The sequence below is a fragment of the Triticum aestivum genome, chromosome 3B (genome assembly GCF_018294505.1).
Source record: "Triticum aestivum cultivar Chinese Spring chromosome 3B, IWGSC CS RefSeq v2.1, whole genome shotgun sequence".
NCBI classification, from domain to species: domain Eukaryota; kingdom Viridiplantae; phylum Streptophyta; class Magnoliopsida; order Poales; family Poaceae; genus Triticum; species Triticum aestivum.
In genome coordinates this window covers 17032807-17051898 of record NC_057801.1, presented here as the reverse complement: position 1 = coordinate 17051898, position 19092 = coordinate 17032807, and the positions used below count along the sequence as shown (strand labels likewise).

Sequence of the window (19092 nt, the reverse complement as noted above, 5' to 3'; positions counted from 1 at the left end):
CCCCAAAAGCGGCGCAAACTTGGGCCGCGGATGGATCGAAAACAGACACAAAACGGATAAAAATTCGTTTGCTCCCGCGCGCTGGGCCGCCCAGTTTGTTCGTTTTACCACAAACGAAGGGCCCCGGACAGGACGGGGTCGCGCGGTGAGTTGGCCTAACGTGTCCTGACAAACTGCATTCTTAGTCATATAGTTCACAAACATATAATTCACCAAACCACACAACTAATCTAATTTAGTCGAACTCGGTCAAGTTGAACGGTGGTGGCGGCGAGATTGACATGCCGGTCAGACTATGGTGATCTTGTCAATGCGAACGTGGAGGGACAATTTCTTAACAAACATATAGTCAGCATATATTTGGTTTACATGCTACCCAAAGATCTTACATCCAACAGCCACAAGATACTAACGTCAAATAAAAAAAAACAGCCACAAGATACCTCTTCCTTGTACTAATCATGTGGGAACTAACAAGTACTCATCTGATGTTGAACGAATCGATGCATGCTACCAAAATCCATCATCGGTTAAGCTAAATTAAACCAAACTAGACTAAGCCTTATTAGTATCAAGAAGATCAGTAGAACCCTAGGCATAGCAGAATCATTTAGGAGGTGATCTTGTCAATGCGAAGGTGGAGGGACACCGCCCTGGACGGGCCAGCCCCGGCCAGCAGCTTGTGCGGCACCGTCAAGAAGGTCAGCTCCTCCACGGCGACGGCGCCGGGCTCCTTGCTGCTCGTCACCTGGATGTCCGCCCGGACCGTGTCGGTCCTGTCGTTGGCGGCCGCCGGCGGCCCGTTCGCCCACACCTTGGCCACGTAGTGCGGCGGCGGGGACGCCCCCGCCCTGATGCACACCACCGACAAGGCGATGGGCACGCCCAGGCCGAGCGAGCCGCCGACCACGAGGAACGCACGGCCGTCCTCCTCCGCGAACAGCAGGCGGCGCGGCTCCGACACGGGCACCTCGAGCTGGAGCACCTTGCCGTACTGAACCGCGTGCACCGGCATGGAATGGACGGCGCTGAGGTGGTGGCGGAGCGCCGGCGGCGGGCCTTCGAAGCCGCAGCCGGACACCGGGCACTTGCAGGGCGCGAGCGGGCACGCGCTCTTGTGGTCGTCGAGCTTGTGGTAGGTGACCTGGCGGCCGCATCCGTGGTGGTCGCACTTCATCCTGGCCGAGGAGACGAAGGCGTCCACAAAGGGGCAGCCGTGGAAGTCGCCGCCGTGGTCGCACCTCTGGCACTGCTTCCAGGGGAGCTTGGCGACGCAGCTGCCGCAAGCCAGGTGCCCGCCTTTGCACTAGACAGATCGAGGGAGGGAAGTAAGAAAATACTACTAAAATCGGTGCGTGCAGCTGCTGCTAAATTCGATTCAGTTCATGGGATGTTGAGTAGCCAAACCTCAGAAATTGCTCTACTACTACACCAACCTGGAAGACGGGAGGCTTGAAGGGGGAGGAGCAGATGGGGCAGTCAAGCATGTTGGCTTCAATCCTCACGGTGGGCTCCGTCCTCCTCGTGCCGTGTTCCGACGCCTCCGCGATGGCGCCGCCACCACCTCCTCTTCCTTGGGCTCCTGCAGTATGCACAACGATTTCTTGCTTCACCGGGACATTGAGATTGGGCAGCTCCATCTCCATGGCCGAACTAGCAGCCTGCGTTCGCATGGAACAAACCTCTCTCTCTCTCTCTCCCTCTGCTGTCTCTGGTGAACGGCTGGAGAAGAGAAGACGAGAGGAGGAAGGGTGAGACTCTGAGAGAGACAGCAAGCGCACGGCACAGTAAAGGAGCAAGCGGCTGAGTTAATGTGACACCCAAAGTTGCAACAGTCAAAGAGCAAAACGAGCCACCATAAATTTGGTGTAGCCTGCTTGGTCCTTGGCAGGTGGGGAAGATACTACAGTGAACAAACTAAAGTGTTTTGAAGCCGAAGCTCTATACTCCCTCTGTGTAATAATGTACTAGTACGCGTAGATTTTTATTAACAATCAAACTTTGTAAATTTAGTTGTCAGAGATAATTATTTATATCTGCAATACCAAGTATAAAGTATAAAACTGCATCTTATAATAAATCTAATCATATAATCTTGGCATTGTAGATGTAGATGTTTTTTCTCCGTAAATTTGGACAAAGTTTATGAGATTTGACATTTCAAAAAAGCAAACACAACATTAAGTAATAGAGGGTATTATAGTTTCTCTGCTTGTCGTATTAATTAGGTGATGCCCTGCACGATAGTTTCTCTGTTTGTCGTATTAATTAGGAGTAGTTTGCAACACATTTCGATGAGATTCCTTGTACGAAATATGAATATTTTGAGTAATAATATAAGAGGCAGGACTGAAAATATGTTTGATTTTTGTATATAGTTGCATAACATTTATTAAATATAAATATCACAACAAAAAGGAAATTCCCATGCATATTTGCATGTGGAGGTGAGTCTTTTTCATGCATGTTGCATGATGTGGCATGCTTGCATTTTAGAGAAATAGGTTAGTGTGTGTGGGTCTTTTTTCATGCATGTTACATGATGAGGTGGCATGTTTGCATGTTGAGAGAAATAATTTAATGGAGATAGTTAGCTATTTAGATATAGAAGATAAACAGTAGAGGAACAAAAGACACGGTAGATTGATGAGCAGTGTTGGGCATACGACGATTTTCTGCAGAACGGATGTCCAACACTGGCAAACCACCGTGAGATGAAATCACCACTTGAACCATGAACCTAGAATCCTAGTTTCGTATGCCGGTCGGACACATATCATACCCAAAGCAATTTCCTTGATCGAAATGTAAACACTATTAGTCTTTGAAAAGAATATACAAAATGAAAAAGAAGGTTTGAACTAATTCAATAGGAATTTTGATCATCCAATATAACCTTAGGTTCTCACTACTTCATATAGTACTCCCTTTTAAAGATAAAGACACATACATACAAAGTGGTGAGGATACCTTCCAACAAGCAGGTCGAAAGAAATATAATGACGACGGGCGTGTGGCACAAGTACCACAAACCCCAACACCCAACAATAAAAATAAGAGAGTCCACCCATTACAAACTACAACCAAGACTATTAAAGAGGATCGAAGCTGAGTCCCCATGAGAACCCACCGAACACCTAGGGATTCGAACACACCGAGCCACCTCCAGAAGGGGTCGTCTCACCGTGGACAAAATCACTGTTTTGACCCTTTGTGCTAACAAATTCCCGAATTGACCTCGGTTGCAAAAAAATTCCTAATCTGACCTTTTTTGGTGACGCCAACATCCCTGGCGTCTGGGTTGCATTGGAGACGCCAGGGACCATGGCGTCTGGTCCCTGGCCCGCACGACCCACGACCATGTTGACCAGCTGACGTGGCAAAGGGGCCAGACGCCAGGGTCCCTGGCGTCTGGTCCTGGTAAGGGTCCAGACGCCAGGGTCCTTGACGTCTGGCCCTGGTAAGGGACAGTAATGCATGTTTGTATGATTACTGCATGCATGGAACAGTTGGCGGTTGAAGAATCATCCCGTGATGTGCAGTCCTGGCGTCTATTGATTGATATAGCAGGTCAGGTCCATCTTGGGGCGCATTCTTGCACTCCGATAATTGAGAGGGTGCGAGCTCAGCTCAGCTCAGCGTGTTAATGCACAAGTCTTCTCTGTCAGAGCAATGGGTCCTAGATAGAGTGATACTGTAGTGATAACCTAGCAGTAAAATCACTGGTGAGCTCTTAGACCAAGGTGCCTAAAATAATCGAGGCAATTGTCACATCCTCCTCTCAACAGACGCATGCATATTCTAGTACTTGGGAGCGCAGAGATTGTTTGACAGCCATAGGTAAAGGGCCTTGCAATAGTACTCCTAGTACCACTGGTAAGATAAAGATCATTGCTGAAATTCCAACATATTACTATTTACCTTCGTCTTGGTTTATTAGTATTTTTGTATTATGTGTCAAATTTTAATCTTAAATTTAACTAACAAAATATTAATGCATGTACAAAAATTTAATTGAAAACAATGTTCAACTATAATGCAAGGATATAATTTTTTATGACATACATTAATATTTTGTTAGTTAAATATCTAGTAAAATATTGACACAAAATACAGAGAAGACTTATAACCCAGGATGGAGGCAGGTCAGTTCTTTTGGGAGAATCGCCCCCCCTCCCCAGCTTCTCACAGAAGCGTCACTCCATATATATTTTTTACAATCTTATCTAGCACTGGACAAACGAAAGTGATACTTGTTGGTCTATCGTTGAACCATGGATATATTTTTAGACGGGGAATATATTAAAATCAAGCATATATAAATTTCATGCAGTCTCTACATCAACAAGATGTCCAAAACATCTAGGATGCACCACAAAAAGAAAAAAGATAGAAAAAAGAAAATAAGATAGCATCCGAACTATAAAGAAGGTTTTCCAAAAACAACGTCTTCAGGAAAAAAAATGCACACACGTTGTCATTGCCGGATCAAACGTCATAGGTTTTCATCCCTGGAAAAAGACCACGTTCCCAAAAGCAAAGCCTTGAACAAGGTCATCGTTATGCATAACCATGGATACACTAATATAATTACCTCATGAGTAAGGGCTCTCTACTTGCAGTAGGAGCACTACTAGTATTATTACTAATTAAGTGAAGCAAGATGAAGTGAGCAATTCTATTCCGACTTCAATTTGAGGCAAGAATGTTCGTCCCTTGAGGAAGAAGGGATGCTGATTCCACGCCCAACTCTCGCAGCCATTGACCCATTATTTCTACACGCCAAGTCATTAACCCGTCCTCCTACAAATACAGATAGGAGTATTCCCGATTCTCGAATCTAGGCCACTCCAACTCCAAAGATCATAGTGCGCAGCGTAGCTTTGTCCATCAAGCATCGCCGGGGCCATTCAGAAAAAGAACAAAAGAAAAAGAAAAGCGCGGATCCAGTGCCAATCGATAGCCATGTATACGCTTTTAAGCGAAGCAGATGATCTTATCCTCGCAGATGATCCATGTATACGCTTTACAAGGGCCAGACGCCAAGGATCCTGGCGTCTGGACCCTTACCAGGGCCAGACGCCAAGTACCCTGGCGTCTGGCCCCTTTGCCACGTCAGCCGGTCAACGTGGTCGCGGGTCGTGCGGGCCAGGGACCAGACGCCAGGGTCCCTGGCGTCTCCAATGCAACCCAGACGCCAGAGATGTTGGCGTCACCAAAAAAGGTCAGATTAGGAATTTTTTTGCAACCGAGGTCAATTCGGGAATTTGTTAGCACAAAAGGTCAAAACAGTGATTTTGTCCTCTCCCCCTCACATCGGTTCATGGGCAACCGCTCCTGCCAAGGGACAACAAGGACTGAGAGCAAGGACCACGGGGACCCATCTACAAGATAGAAGATAAACGGGTGCAACCCACTCCACGGACTTGGATGTGATACTCTAGGGGGAGGCAAACCCGACGTCGTAGGCCATATGCCACCGAGAGGGACCGAGATTCCGCGACAATGCAATCAAAAGGGTGAAGGCTCCAGGCGCCACCGCCATCGAGCCCAAGACTTAGGGTGTCTCCAAGGTTGTCTCGCAAACCAGACACCGCATCTGTCAACAGACCGGGGGGGGGGGGGGGACTAGTCAACAAACACTGATGCGGAAGCCAACCATCCAAAGTTAGCTGCATACATAAAACCTTATGATTTCTGGCATATTTGACCTAGACCGGACTCTAAACCTAGAAAAATAACCGACAACACTCCTTCCCCATGTCCGGCAAGGCATGGGCCCTAGGAACTGAAGCTCCACCTCTGCAGCCTGCAACAGCTACTTAGCCGACGATAATGAGCCTGCCAAGCTTGGCTTCAACGGGGGGGGGGGGGGGGAGCGATGGCCTTCCTGGGACCCAAGCGTCGGCGACCTCCCACGCTCTACTCTTCCTCGCTATCGCCGATGCCTGCAGATGTGCCAGCTTCGTTGTCGTGGCGGCAAGGCATAGGCATGGCGGAGTTGGTGACGTTGTCCTCGTCCTTGCTCTTGTCGTAGATTTCATCCGCCGCCTCGTCGATCACCTTTAAGGCGACTTCTAGCTCTGCCTGATGGCGGCGGTACCACCAGCGGTAGTGGCGGATTTTGTGGGCGATCCGATAGGAGTCGACCAGGTCCACGTCCAGCGCGATGGTCATTCTAGCAGCAAGTTGCTCCTCCGCGTGCCGGTGCTCATCGAGGAGGCAAAGGTTGTACTCCTGGTCGGCATGTGTCTGCCGGAACATGGCCTCCCGCTCAGCTAACGTCTTGTCGTTGTAGTGAGCACGCGCCTCGTCCATGGTATTGCCAGCATGGACCGGCGAGGAGGACGGTGCCGACACGTCATCGGCCGCGTCTTTCATTGGGACGTCCGCCTTCGGCTACCTATCGGCCTACCAACCGACAGCAATGGCGTCGATCTCCATCTTTTACTTGGACGAGAGACTGTCCTAAATAGCTTTGGAGCTCAAGAAAGCCATGACAGGTGTAGTGTGGAGAGATGGAACCGAGAAGGATGAATGCAGGTATGTGCGCTCGAGTTAAAATAGCCGGCGGATAGTGCGCTGGAGAATTCAAGAACGAGTGTAATTTTCTCACCGCCACCTCTTCCTTGGGCTTTGGGCTGCTGCATTAGGCCAACTCTACCGCGCGACCCCATTCTGTCTGGCCCCATCCATTTGGGGTAAAAGGGACAAATCGGTCGGCCCAGCACGCGACGGCCCGTACCCATCCTATTCGTTTTGTGTCCGGGCCGACCCATTTCGAGCGCAAACATGCGCCGCGTTTGGGTCGCGGCGGACAACAAACGAACGCGCGCTCGTTCGCGTTGGGGCCGCGTGGCAGGCGGCCACCTACCTTCCACCCGCCCACATCAATGCGCACGCGCGTCCGGTCCCGCCTGTCATCCGCCCAGGGAAACGTTGCGCTCGTACTTAAATATGGAACCCGTGGACCGGTCGTCGTCCACACTCCCCACTCCACCCCGCGGCCTCCTCGAAACCCGACACCTCCAAACCCTAGGCCTCGAACTCGCCGGCCGGCCGCCTCGCAGCCATGGGCCTGTGGAACTACGGCCGCAAGGGGAAGCACAACCGCGAGGCCGGCTCCTCCTCGGGCCGCCGCCGCAGCTCCGTGAAGGAAGAGGAGCCCGCGTCACCGCCGTGCTCCTCCCGTCGAGGCCCTGCGCCGGCCCCCTTCACCATCTCCCCTAGGCCCGCCTGCGAGCGCGACCGACAGTACCTCAGCGCCAACATGTGCCGGCGCTACTGGGAGACGAGGACGCTGGTCCCGTGGAGCGACGTCCACCTCCCCAACAACTGGCACCTCGACGCCGACCGAGTCCCGATCCTGTCTGTGCCGTTGAGCGACCGTGCGCGCCACGATGAGATCGAGAGCTGCCGCCACCTCCTCCCCGACGACCTCTACTACAACGACCGGTATGCCCCTGATTCCGTGCTCTGGGACACGTGGCTCCAGGACGAGCACGACACGCGTCGCGCGTCCTACTTTGCCGGCACGGTGTCGGGGCCACGGCGGCCACGTTGAGAGGTGCGCGGGCGTACGCGGGTGCGCAGCCTCACACCCACGCCGTCGCCTTCCCCGTCTCCATCACCACCTCCACCTCCTCGCATGACAACGGAGGAGGAGGCCCGGCTCATGCAGCGTATCATGGAGGACTCCATGAACACGCACGACGAGCATCAGTGGGACGGCTTGGAGGAGGCGCTGGCACTCTCTGCCGCTGGAGACGTCGCCTTCCACGAGTTGGAGATGGTGGCCGTCAAGGAGGAGGAGAGAAGGGTGGAGGTGCTAGAGAAGGAGCCCGTCGCCGCGTTTCACTCGGCCCTGGTAGGCCAGCGGTGGAGCTGTTCGTGGACGGCTCCGGACATGGCCGACGCCGCGGGGGGCGTGAACTGGTGCCCCACGCCGCCGCGGTCACCGGAGCGTGAGGCCTCGCCACGGGAGGAGGTGGTGCAGGCACCTCCGGCCTTCCAGGCCGCCCCTGTATACCATGCGCCGCCGTCCCACCTCTGAACGCCACCGGCCTACGCCGACCTCGTCAGCGACGACGACGACACCGGCGGCCACTGAAGACGGTGAGGGCCATGGCATCGACGGGCGTGGCAGGAGCACGCGTCGGCGTTTTTTATTTCCTTTTTATGTTAATTATGGCACTGGGCCGTTAAGTGAACTGCTAAACCGGGCCGTTTTGTGGCCGTGACCCCTAGCTAAGTTTTATGTTTTTTTTAACTGCGTTTATTTATTTTTTAGTCATTTTATTTATATTTTGCTGTTTTTTAATTCATATCCAACGCGGACGTGATTTGAAATGCGGCCGCGGTGAGCGCATGCACGACCCAATGGACATGACCAGACACGGGCGAATCCATCGCAGCAGCCTTCGCTCCCCCCCCCCCCCACACACACACACACACCATATCGTAGTAGTATTTGGTGTACTTTTTTGAACATTAGTATTTGGTGTACTAGTATGGTTGTTTCGGCCTGGCTTAGCGTGTCTCTAAATCTTCTGCTGTTTGTTTTTACCGGCAGGGAGACCTAAAAAGGAGTGGATTGTGGTTGACCGGAGCTAAAATATAGACCTTTTGTTCAAATCGTAAATTATGCAGCAAATTTAGGTTGCGGCTGATATCCTTGGCCTGAACAGTCAAATCACAATTTTTACGTACTGTACCCTGTAAGACGTTTACTGCAGGGCGTGCGTCGCCAGCCGTGCCTGCCACCGGCCGACGGTTCCCGACGCGCGATGGGACATGGCATGGCCATAGCTGCACCGCCTAGCCATAGTCTCATAGGGGAAGGAGTACGGTACAGTAGAATACAATTGTTTGTTCAACAATTACGGAGTAGTAGAACCAGCTGGAATATCGGAAAATGGTTGCAGCGCTAAACGGAGTGGATAAATCAGCTCTATCAGTACGCCCTGGATAGTTAAAGAAAAAGTGTACCATGCTCTAAAAATAGTTAAGACTACGATCAATTTGCTTCGACGATCAGGATAGTTACGCCGCTAATTTCAGTACTCCTTCGATCAACACAACTTACTTTTTGTTTATCTAGCACTAAAATATGTTTAAATATATTTATTGAGACGACAAGCGATATGGATTAAAGAGAGGTACTCCGTACGTCAAATGGTATCTATAGCTATGTTTCGCACACTTAAATGAAGTAATCCTCCAATCTTGAATTGTTGTAATTCGTCCCTAATTTTTTTAATCATGTAGCCATGTCACATGCAAATGTCAATCATAAGTTATGTTTGTTTCATGCAATTTATTACTCTCTATCCGTTACAAAATATAACGCGGGTGTCATTACTTACCTCATGTTGCAGTTTGTACACTGGATTTTTTGTAGTTTTTTCCTCACTCTCTATTTCTTAAGTCTTCGGATTCTCTTTCAGTTCATTATTGTTTCGGTTTAGATGTTTGTTTCATTCTTCATTCATTCCATCAGTTGGTTACTTATTCCTTCTGTCTTCAGTGTTTTTTTTGTGTTAAAATGTTCTCTTATTTAGACAATCTTTGTGTATTGTCATTGTTTTAATATTTATTTTAAGATATTTTTTTGTGCGTGTCCTTCAATGTTTACTTATTTTGTTTGAAGGTTTTTTCTTACACGGGGTGTTTCAAGATTTTTATTCAGTTTTCAGTAATCTCTGTGCATTATTATTGTTCCTATTGCAGTATCTTCGATTTTGTTTAGTATTCTCATTTATCATTTTATAAGCATGCGGTCCCTCAGTCTGTATCCATCAGTTAGCTACTATATACATTATGTGTTTAGTCTCTCGCTCATTGAGTGTCCTTCCTCATTCCCAGGTTCTTTGTATGTCTGTCTTACTAAGCCACATTATCTTGCACGAACTAATCTTGTATTATTATTAATTAAGACGTATCAGTCTTCAATGCATTTGTTTCTAGTCGATCAGTTCAGTCATGTTTCTAAGAACACAGAAATATGCTATGGCCCATGGAGATCATGCACAGTTGATCTAGTTGTAGACTTGTAGTTGTTTGTAAGTCATATTTGTCTTCCTTTTTGTTTTCTTTGTCTAACATCAGTTTAAACTCTTTAGTTCTTCACCTTTTTCTTTCATTTTTCATTTTTTTTCCTTAAGCTTGTCATGGTGAACTTTGATAATACATCTGGATTATTTTTTTAAAGAAGACCGTCACATAATAGAATAGATAGATAATGCATAATTTGACCGTGACATGAAGCCATCTTCATGGATTATATCAGTACAGAGATCACGGATGCAAATGAAATGATTTGGAGCTACTATGTAACTATCACATGATGCATATAACTTTTTATTTGATAAGACATAATGCATAAGTTGGTGGGAGAAGTATGCAACCCTTTGTTAATAAGCATATAAGCAGCATATATTTCGATTCATTTGTTGCGCGAAGGATCTTATATCCCATGGTCACAAAATACATCTTCCACGGTTGGAAATTACTTCAACTGCTAATCTAACGTCGAATTAACCGCTGCATCGCCACCAAAATCCATCTTCTCTTGAGCTAGAGCGAACTAAATTAAACCCTGCATTACCATATAAGTACTAGAAGACCACTAGAAGACTAAGCTTGGTGGAAACATTCAGGATGTGATCTTGTTCTTGTCAAGAGTGAATTGCAAGAAACCATCACATTTGGGGCTTATCTTGCAGAAAACAACCTGGTCGCTAATCATTTGCAAAATCCACCGCGGATTCAGTAACAGTGTTGCAGATTGCACTGAACAAGTGATTTCGCGCGGTTGAGGGCGTTTCCGACAGGTGGGGCCCAATATGCGTGACGTGGCGTAACGGACGTGGTGACGGCGCCGTTTGCGCATACATCTGGTCGAGCCGGACCGACCGACCGACGGCGCCCGACCAGATCAGATCTGCTCCGTCCTCTCCCTCCAGCTCCAATCCATGGCGACGACGAAACCTGGCGGTGTGGACGGCGGCGGGGGAGTTGCTGCCGGTGGGGATGCTCCGGGCGGCGGTGCTGGAGATCCACCGGAGTTCTGCGGGAGCTCCAATCCCTCGAGCTCGCTGCCTCTTCCCCAACCGCCGTCGCCGCCAAAGTTGTTGGAATATGCGGCGGCTACTGCGTTCGCCCAGGCGGTGAAGGCCAATCCGACGGGCAGCCACCATTTTGCCTCCTCCTTCGGCGGAGTGGAGTAAGTCATCCTCCTCCTCCCTTGTCATTTCCGCGATTTGTATTCTAGGGTTAGGGTTGTAGTGTTAGGGTTCTATGGTTGGTGTTCTTGGGTAGTTGTAGTACGGTTAAGGTTGTAGTGTTAGGGTTCTAGCATTAGGGTTAGTGTTAGTTGTTAACTGAATTTTCAGTAAACTGTCAACTGTGTACTGAATTTATTGAACATTGTTAATTGGATTTTAACACTGTTAACTGAATTTCTGTTGCCAACAATCTTAACTCTGTTAACTGAATATTGTGAACACTGTTAACTGTTAACTGAATTTATTGATAAGTGTATGCTGTTAACTAAATTTTGTTTACACTGTTAACTGGATTTTAACACTGTAAACTGAAATTCTGTTGGCACCAATAAGACCTCTTAACAATAGTTGTGAACACTGTTAAATGCATTTTATCACTATTTGTAGCTTGGATGATGAAGAATGGGAAGTGAGGTTCCATTTCCTAGACAAAGATAACTTGGAAAGAATAATCTGTTTATCACACATAACCTTCTGGAATCTCATTGCCCTAATAGAGGTAGAAGGCTATAGTTCAAGGGATTTTATGTATTATATTAGAGATCCAGGAGTTGGTGTGTCAGGAATGGAAGAATTAACTGATGATGACAAGGTGGAAGAAATGTTGGATGACATAGCTAGGAAAGGAAAGAATGTTGTTAACATTACAGTTATGAGAAGTGATGCACCTAGACCAGTTGATTTGAACATTGGTCATGCTTATGAAGAGCAGGTTCCTTTGTCATAAATAGGTGTACCAGTTGTCTATGAGGTAGACAATTCAGGAGTTCTTTTCCCCAGTCCAGTGAAACCCCAACCACTGCCAGTCCAAGTAGTGAACACACAGGACAACTCTTGTTTGTTGAAGCAAAAGGGCCCAAGTGAACCTGAGTTTGCTTTGGACAATGGTAATGAGAGGCATGAGTATTTCATGGAGACAGACCAAGAGCAAGAGCACATTGAGCAGATGATGGAGCAGAAAGGAAATGAATAAATTCAGAGGTACAGGAGTAACATGATACAAAGAGAGAAGTACAAGGCAGCAAAAAGAAAACTCCCACAGCTGCTTGCTGAGGAGTTCACTGATAGTGAAAGTGAGGATGAAGATCTTGAAGATGAGGACATATTGGCAAGGTTGGAGGCAATGAAGAGGCATAGGGATGATCCACTACATCACTTTGAAGGAGACACTGATGTAGAAGAGCTATATGGACAAGATGAGGAGGAGGAGGAGGAGAATGAAGGAAGAGATGAAGAGGAAGGACAAGAGGAGAAACTAGATGCTTGCTTGATAGGAGGAAGCAGTGTAGGAGGAAGCAGTGCAGGAGGTAGCAGCAGCACAGGAGGAAGTAAGAGGAGGGGGAAGGGGCCAACAACAAGATCCCATGCAAGTTTGGATCAAATCATAGAGCAAGACTGGGCACCTTCATCTGATGAGGAGAGCAACCCAGGTGACTTAAGTCAGGAAGAGAATGATTGTGCTCAGCTTCCACCATTTAAGCTACCAAATGGTAGGAAGAGCAGGTCCAAAAAGAATAAAGTTAGGGTTTGGTATAATGAGGAGAGGGAAAACCCACAAGAACAATTTGTGAAGCAACTTTGTTTCCTAGATGTCCAGCAGTTCAGGAGGGCACTCCTTACATTTCACATCTCACAAAACAGGAACTACTCATTTCATAGAAATTGCTCAGATAGAGTTATTGTAGTTTGCAGTACAGATGACTGTCCTTTTTTCATTGCTGCATCCCAAATTGCACATGAGAAGACATTTTGCTTTAAAAAAATGAACTTGTATCACAGTTGTCCTGCTGTTGGAGAGAGCACCAAAGTCACTGCAAAATGGTTGGCACATGAGTGTGAGCAACAGTTAAGGTCTGACATAAACACACCAGTCCAGGCAATAATTGACAATTTGAAGAAAAAACATGGAATTGAAGTGTCCATTCACATGGCCTACAGGGCAAGGAAAGCAGCTAAGGAAGTTGTCCAAGGTGATCATAGGGCACAATACACTAGGATAAGGGATTACCTCCAAGCTGTGCTGGATACCAATCCTGGAAGTAGATGCATTGTGACAACAAAGTATTTAAAGCTTCATCCTAGCAAAAACCCTAGATTTCATGGCTTTTTCATGTGCCTCAATGCTTGCAAAGAGGGCTTCCTAAATGGTTGCAGACCCTTCATAGGTACTTGCATAATTATTTTCCCAACATATTTTCCATTGCTTTTGTTTAAGTTTGGTGCTAATGTGTTATGTTTGGTTGTAGGTGTTGATGGTTGCTTTGTTAAGTTGACAATAGGGCAACAAATATTGGCTGCAACTGGAAGAGATGGTAATAACAACATCTTTCCCATTGCATTTGCTATTGTTGACAAGGAGGACACTGCCAGCTGGTCCTGGTTTCTAACCCAGCTCAAGTATGCTTTTGGTGGTGAGTCAGGGAAGTATGGCAAGTACACTATCATATCTGATAGACAAAAGGTACCTCATACAATCCAATTGTGTATCCTGTGCCTGGGCCTGATCTATGGCCAAATACTGGGACCCCTGACATAGAGCCACCAGTTTTCAAAGACAAGCCAGGAAAGAAGCAGACTAAGAGGAGAAAGAATCAGTTTGAGAAGCCAGCTCCCAAAGATACTTCAAGGATGGCAACAATAACCTGAAGCAATTGCAACTTGACAGGGCATAGGTACACTAGCTGCCACCAAAATCTGAAGCCATCCCTAGCAATGAGAAGGAACCAACACCAGGTTAAATGATGTTTATATATGTTGTCACTGCAGGTTAAATCTTTGTATATTTAATACTATGTTCTAATCTATCTATATGTTGTCACTGCAGGAAAACAGGAAAGTTGATGCACCAAGGGCAAGAGCTCCTTCTGCAACCAGTGCAACAGCAAGGACAGCTCCACCAGCAGCAAGGGCAAGAGCAACTAGGGCTGTACCTAGGGCAGCTCCTTCTGCTCCTGCTCCAACAGCAAGGACAGCTCCAACAGCAACTAGGGCTGTACCTAGGACAGCTCCTGCTCCAACAAGGCCAAGTTCATCTTCTGCTGCTGCTGATAGGCCTAGTTCATCTTCTGCTACTGTTGCTAGGTCAAGGGCAAAGAAAACATTCATACCACCAAGACTGTCAGGTACTGGAAGAGTGAGAAAGCCATCATACAAGATGTCTGAATGGTTCAATTGTTCTCAAGGCAGCAAGAAGTGATGTAATGTTGAAACATGTTTAATTCAGCCTTTTTTGGCTAGTTTGTGATGAAGAATATTAAGAATTTCATGTTGAAACTAGTTAAATCAAGTCCAAGTGGTGGACTATGTAATGTACCTAATGGTTGTCATGCACTATGATACTCTGGTTTTGATGATGTGATGATGAACTTATTAGTTATGATGTTTAGCAAGAAGTTTTCATTCTGTTGTTGTGATGATGAGCATAGTTTCATTCTTAATTTTTTACAAGAAATCCAAAAAAATTGCACACAAATAAAAACCCTATTGGTGCATAGTTACTCACATATTAATTATTTAAATTCAAAAAAAATTGCACAAAAATAGTTTGGCCTGGGGATCGAACCCAGGACCAGTGGGTAGTAACCAAGGGTTCAATACCAATAGGATAGTGCTAGTGATGTTGTTTTAGTAGCATCCGCAATTTTACTTATATTTATTTAGGTACATTGAGGCCGGCAGCGTGCGTTGAGGCCGACAGCGTGGTGAACGTCCGTTTTGTATAACTAGTCGTTTCGGTTTCTGCCCTTAATACGTGTCCACCTACCGCTCGCCGCCCACTCCTCTTCCCCTCTCTCCCGTCGAAACCACCGCCGACTGCCACCCCCACCACCGTCGCCATGGAGTGGCAGCTAGCCATCGAAGAGCTCGCCGGCAACAACCACGAGATGCGCGCGCAGTACAGGGAGATCGCGCGCTGGTTCCCCAGCCTGGCGATGCTGAGGAACCATGCCCGCGGCCTGGTGAAGGTGATGACACCTGCCGAAAGGCAACGTGCATTCCCTGCCGGCCGCACAGTCCCGCCGCCGACCATTCTCCTATGGGCGATGCGCGAGGTGCAGCGCTCCCCCGACCCCAGGCAGCGCGCCCGTTGGTGAATGTACCGCTCATCCACCACGCCGCCGGCCGCCGCGGATGACATCACCGACGCCGTCCTCGCTATCCCGGCCCCCATCAACAACGCCTACTGGGAGAGGCGCAATCCACGGGTGCTCCGGCCAGACGACGACTCTGACGCCGAGTCCGAGTCCTCTGGCGACTATGACTCTGACGAATCTGACGACTACTCCTCCTACTCCTCTGACGACGAGGTGGACGAGGTCGTCGTACTCTCCTCCGACTCCTCCTCCGACGAGCCTGATGTGCATCTCCTGGCGCCCGTCCTCCACGCCGTCGAGTGGCAGAAGAACAGCCCAATTGATGTGGAAAAGCTGCCGGAGGTCATCGACAACCAAGAGCTCGTCGTGGTCAAGCAAGAAGAGGAGGGCGGTGGTGAAGAGGTGGTGGAGCCACCGCCGGCCAAGAAGAAGAGGGCGGCGGTGAACAACAATGAAGTGCAGCGCTTCCAACGCCTGAAGATGCTGAAGAAGGAGGAGTGACATGTTGTCTTCAGTTTCGTCAGAAGAAGAAAAAGTTCAGTTTCGTTAGTATGTTAGCATGCCAGTTCTATCTAGGTTAGTATGAACTTGCTATCTATGTTAGGCTATATATGCATGTACTATCTATGTCAGTTCTATCTATGTTAGTATGAACTTGCTATCTATGTCAGGCTATCTATGCAGGTACTATATATGTATGCCAGCAGTATTATGTTAGTATGCCAGGTACAAACTGAACTTAATCCAACCTGATAATTAATGACAAACATAGTACTCTCACAAATCCGATAGACAATCCAAGGTTCACCACAATAAAGCTTAACACATTCCAAGTTTCCTCCATAGCTAGTACAAAAGACATCATTGACACACATGGTCAGCCAACAACACAACTTAGTCCTCATCACAAATAGACTTGATCTGGTGAAGCTTCCTCTTGTTGCTATCACCTGCTGTCTTCAGCTCAACAATGCAGGAAGCAAGAGTGCTCTTCTCCATGGTCAACTTCTCCTTCACTTTCATCAGCTCAGCAATGCAACAATCCAGCTTATCCTTCTCTTTCTTCAGGTCATCCTTCTCTTTCTTCAGGTCAGCATAGCAAATCTCCAACATCCTCTTATCAGAGCTCAACTTTTCCTTCTCTTTAAGATGCTTGAACTTCAAATTCCTAATGACAGTGGCTTGAGCTACATGAATTTGCTTTAACTGGACAACAACAGCCTTCAATTTCTTGATCTCAGCATCCTTTGTCATGCTGCTTTCCACACACACTGAAATGTTCTCAGCATCATTCTTCTGGTTTACCTCAGGCTGTCTATCCTTATAATCCAATAGGTTATTCACATCTTCAACAAGCTTCTCATATGTCTCATGCAACTCTTTTTTCTGCTGTGTGAGATTGTGTACAGTGCTTGAATGCTCCAGGCATGCCATCTTGTTATCATGCTGGCTATGCTCATACATAAGCCACAGCTTATGAATAGCATTGTGCAGATGCTCTGGCAAATGCTCATCTACCCACTGTACTAATCCACAATTTCCAACACCCTGCAATACAAAAATCCAGTACATGAATAGTACCTATGAACCCTAGAACATGAACAGTACCTATGAACCCTAGAACATGAACAGTACCTATGAACCCTAGAACATGAACAAGAACTGGAATGCTGCAAACAAAATTTGAAACTTACTTCAGTGGCACATGCAATGAACCTCCTACCAGTGCTTATCCCCTCAAATGCAACATATTTCCTCCCTGGATTCCCATGCTCACAAAACACATTCAAGTCATCAGCAAGACCCTCGAATGACGGATCATCAATTGTAGCTGGGATCTGAGAAATCCAACAAAAACTTGTTCAAATCGAGCAATGTTGAACCCTAGAAACCCTAGAACACAAATGAGCAACAAGGTTCTGACCTTGAGAGGGGAGTCATCGGAGGAGATGTACTGCGCGGCGGAGCCCTCAGTGCTCTCACTATTGCTCCAGGACACCATGGCGGACGGCGGACGGTGGCGACCGGAGAGGGGAGTGAGCGAGCGTGGGAGCAGAGAGAGCGAGCATGGGAGCAGAGAGGAGAGCAAGCGAGATCTGGTCGGGCGCGGGCGGTCTGTCTCTGCCGACCCGACCGCGTCTATCTTAAGCACAAACGGCGCCGTCACCGCGTCCGTTACGCCACGTCACGCATATTGGGCCCCACCTGTCGGAAACGCCCTCAACCGCGCGAAATCACTTGTTCAGTGCAATCTGCAACACTGTTACTGAATCCGCGGTGGATTTTGCAAATGATTAGCGACCAGGTTGTTTTCTGCAAGATAAGCCCCAAATGTGGTGGTTTCTTGCAATTCACTCTCTTATCAATGCGAATGCGGAGCGAAACCGTCCTGGACGGTGCATCCTCAACAAGCATCTCGTGCGGCACCGTCAACAAGGTCAGCTTCTCCACGGTGACGGCATGCGCCCTGTTGGTCTTCAAGCTCATGGAAAGTGGCGAAGAGCCCGCAGCCGTGGTGCGCGCACTCGACCCTGGCCGCGGAGACAACGACGTCAATCGCCGTGTTATGGATGTAGAAGCCGCCGCCACGCTCGCACTTCTGGCACTGCCGCTCATTACCGAGGCGCTCGCCGCCGCGGCAGTCGCCGCAGGCCACGTGCCCGTTGTTGCACTGCACAAATTCACCGAACGACACCGCGTCAACTCAAGAAACCCGCGCCTCCCTTTCCCGGTGAGGTGAAGGGAACAAATAGAGGAAAGAATCGATGGGGACGGGATATATATGGTCGAACCTGGTGGACGGGCGGCTTCAAGGGGCGGGAGTAGAAGTGGCACTGCAGGAGGGTGAGGTCCATAAGGACCTCCATCGTCGGAGGCTGTATCGCGAGCACGATTTCGCCCGCCTCGTGCCCGAGCACGACCATCTCTTGCTTCACCGAGGCCGGGGCCGGGCCATTGGCCATCCTCGGCTTCTTGGCGCTCTGGTCGCCGCCCTTCTCCATGGCGGACGGCGAGCCCCTGATCTTTTCCGCCGAACTACCACTAGCAGCCTGCATCCTCAACCTCTCTGCCTGTCAAGTGTGAAATGCTCTCTCTACTCGCAAGGTGGAAGAGGAGAAGACCGAGGTAAAAGCAGCAAGCGCGGCGGGTGAATTAATATTGCCTCGGTCGGTTCACCGGCCGATTGATTTCGGAGCGCTAGGTAATAAATGGGAAAAAATTATATGAGACCAAATCTCATATAAAGCAGGTGAGACCCGCCCTGATGAATGACACATGGCATTTACAAATCATAAAGCATCTAATCTCTCTCCCCTGATTTCAAGTAGGGGTGGGGTAGATACTTTATGATTTGTAAATGCCACGTATCATCCATCGGAATGGGTCTCACCTGCTAACCCATGAGACTTGGTCTTATAGAATTCTTTTCCGTAATAAATACAGGAAAGATAAGGCGTGCGTGGCTACCCAGAGGCCCACTGCGTGACGTTGCAGCAGGCCATTGCCGTAGCTGTGCAGTCATCGTGCAATCATAGCCTCGTAGGCGACGACTTTGACGCCGTACGTTTAACTTGCCATGTATTCCCTCCGTTTTTATTTAGTTTGCATATTAGCTTTAATCAAAGTCAAGCTTTACAAATTTTGATCAAGTTTATAAACAAAAATATTAAGATATACAATAACAAATCAACAACATTAGATTTATTATTAAA

At 48.1% G+C, this 19092-nt stretch overlaps 2 protein-coding genes across 2 annotated transcripts; both read right to left on the bottom strand.

Annotated features, from left to right (window-relative positions):
- Positions 1 to 436: 436 nt before the first annotated feature.
- LOC123064380 (putative E3 ubiquitin-protein ligase SINA-like 6) lies at positions 437 to 1917 on the bottom strand. Its single transcript, XM_044487866.1, has 2 exons — positions 1437 to 1917; positions 437 to 1306 (listed from the first exon to the last, which is right to left on the bottom strand). Exons 1-2 carry the CDS (start codon positions 1671 to 1673, stop codon positions 611 to 613), a joined length of 933 nt encoding a protein of 310 aa, XP_044343801.1. The 5' UTR covers positions 1674 to 1917; the 3' UTR covers positions 437 to 610.
- A 15747-nt stretch (positions 1918 to 17664) lies between these two features.
- On the bottom strand, positions 17665 to 18468 carry LOC123064381 (E3 ubiquitin-protein ligase SINA-like 5). The gene is made up of 2 exons (XM_044487867.1): positions 18172 to 18468; positions 17665 to 18050 (listed from the first exon to the last, which is right to left on the bottom strand). The coding sequence occupies exons 1-2, from the start codon at positions 18433 to 18435 to the stop codon at positions 17784 to 17786; spliced, it is 531 nt and encodes a 176-aa protein (XP_044343802.1). The 5' UTR covers positions 18436 to 18468; the 3' UTR covers positions 17665 to 17783.
- Positions 18469 to 19092: the final 624 nt, after the last annotated feature.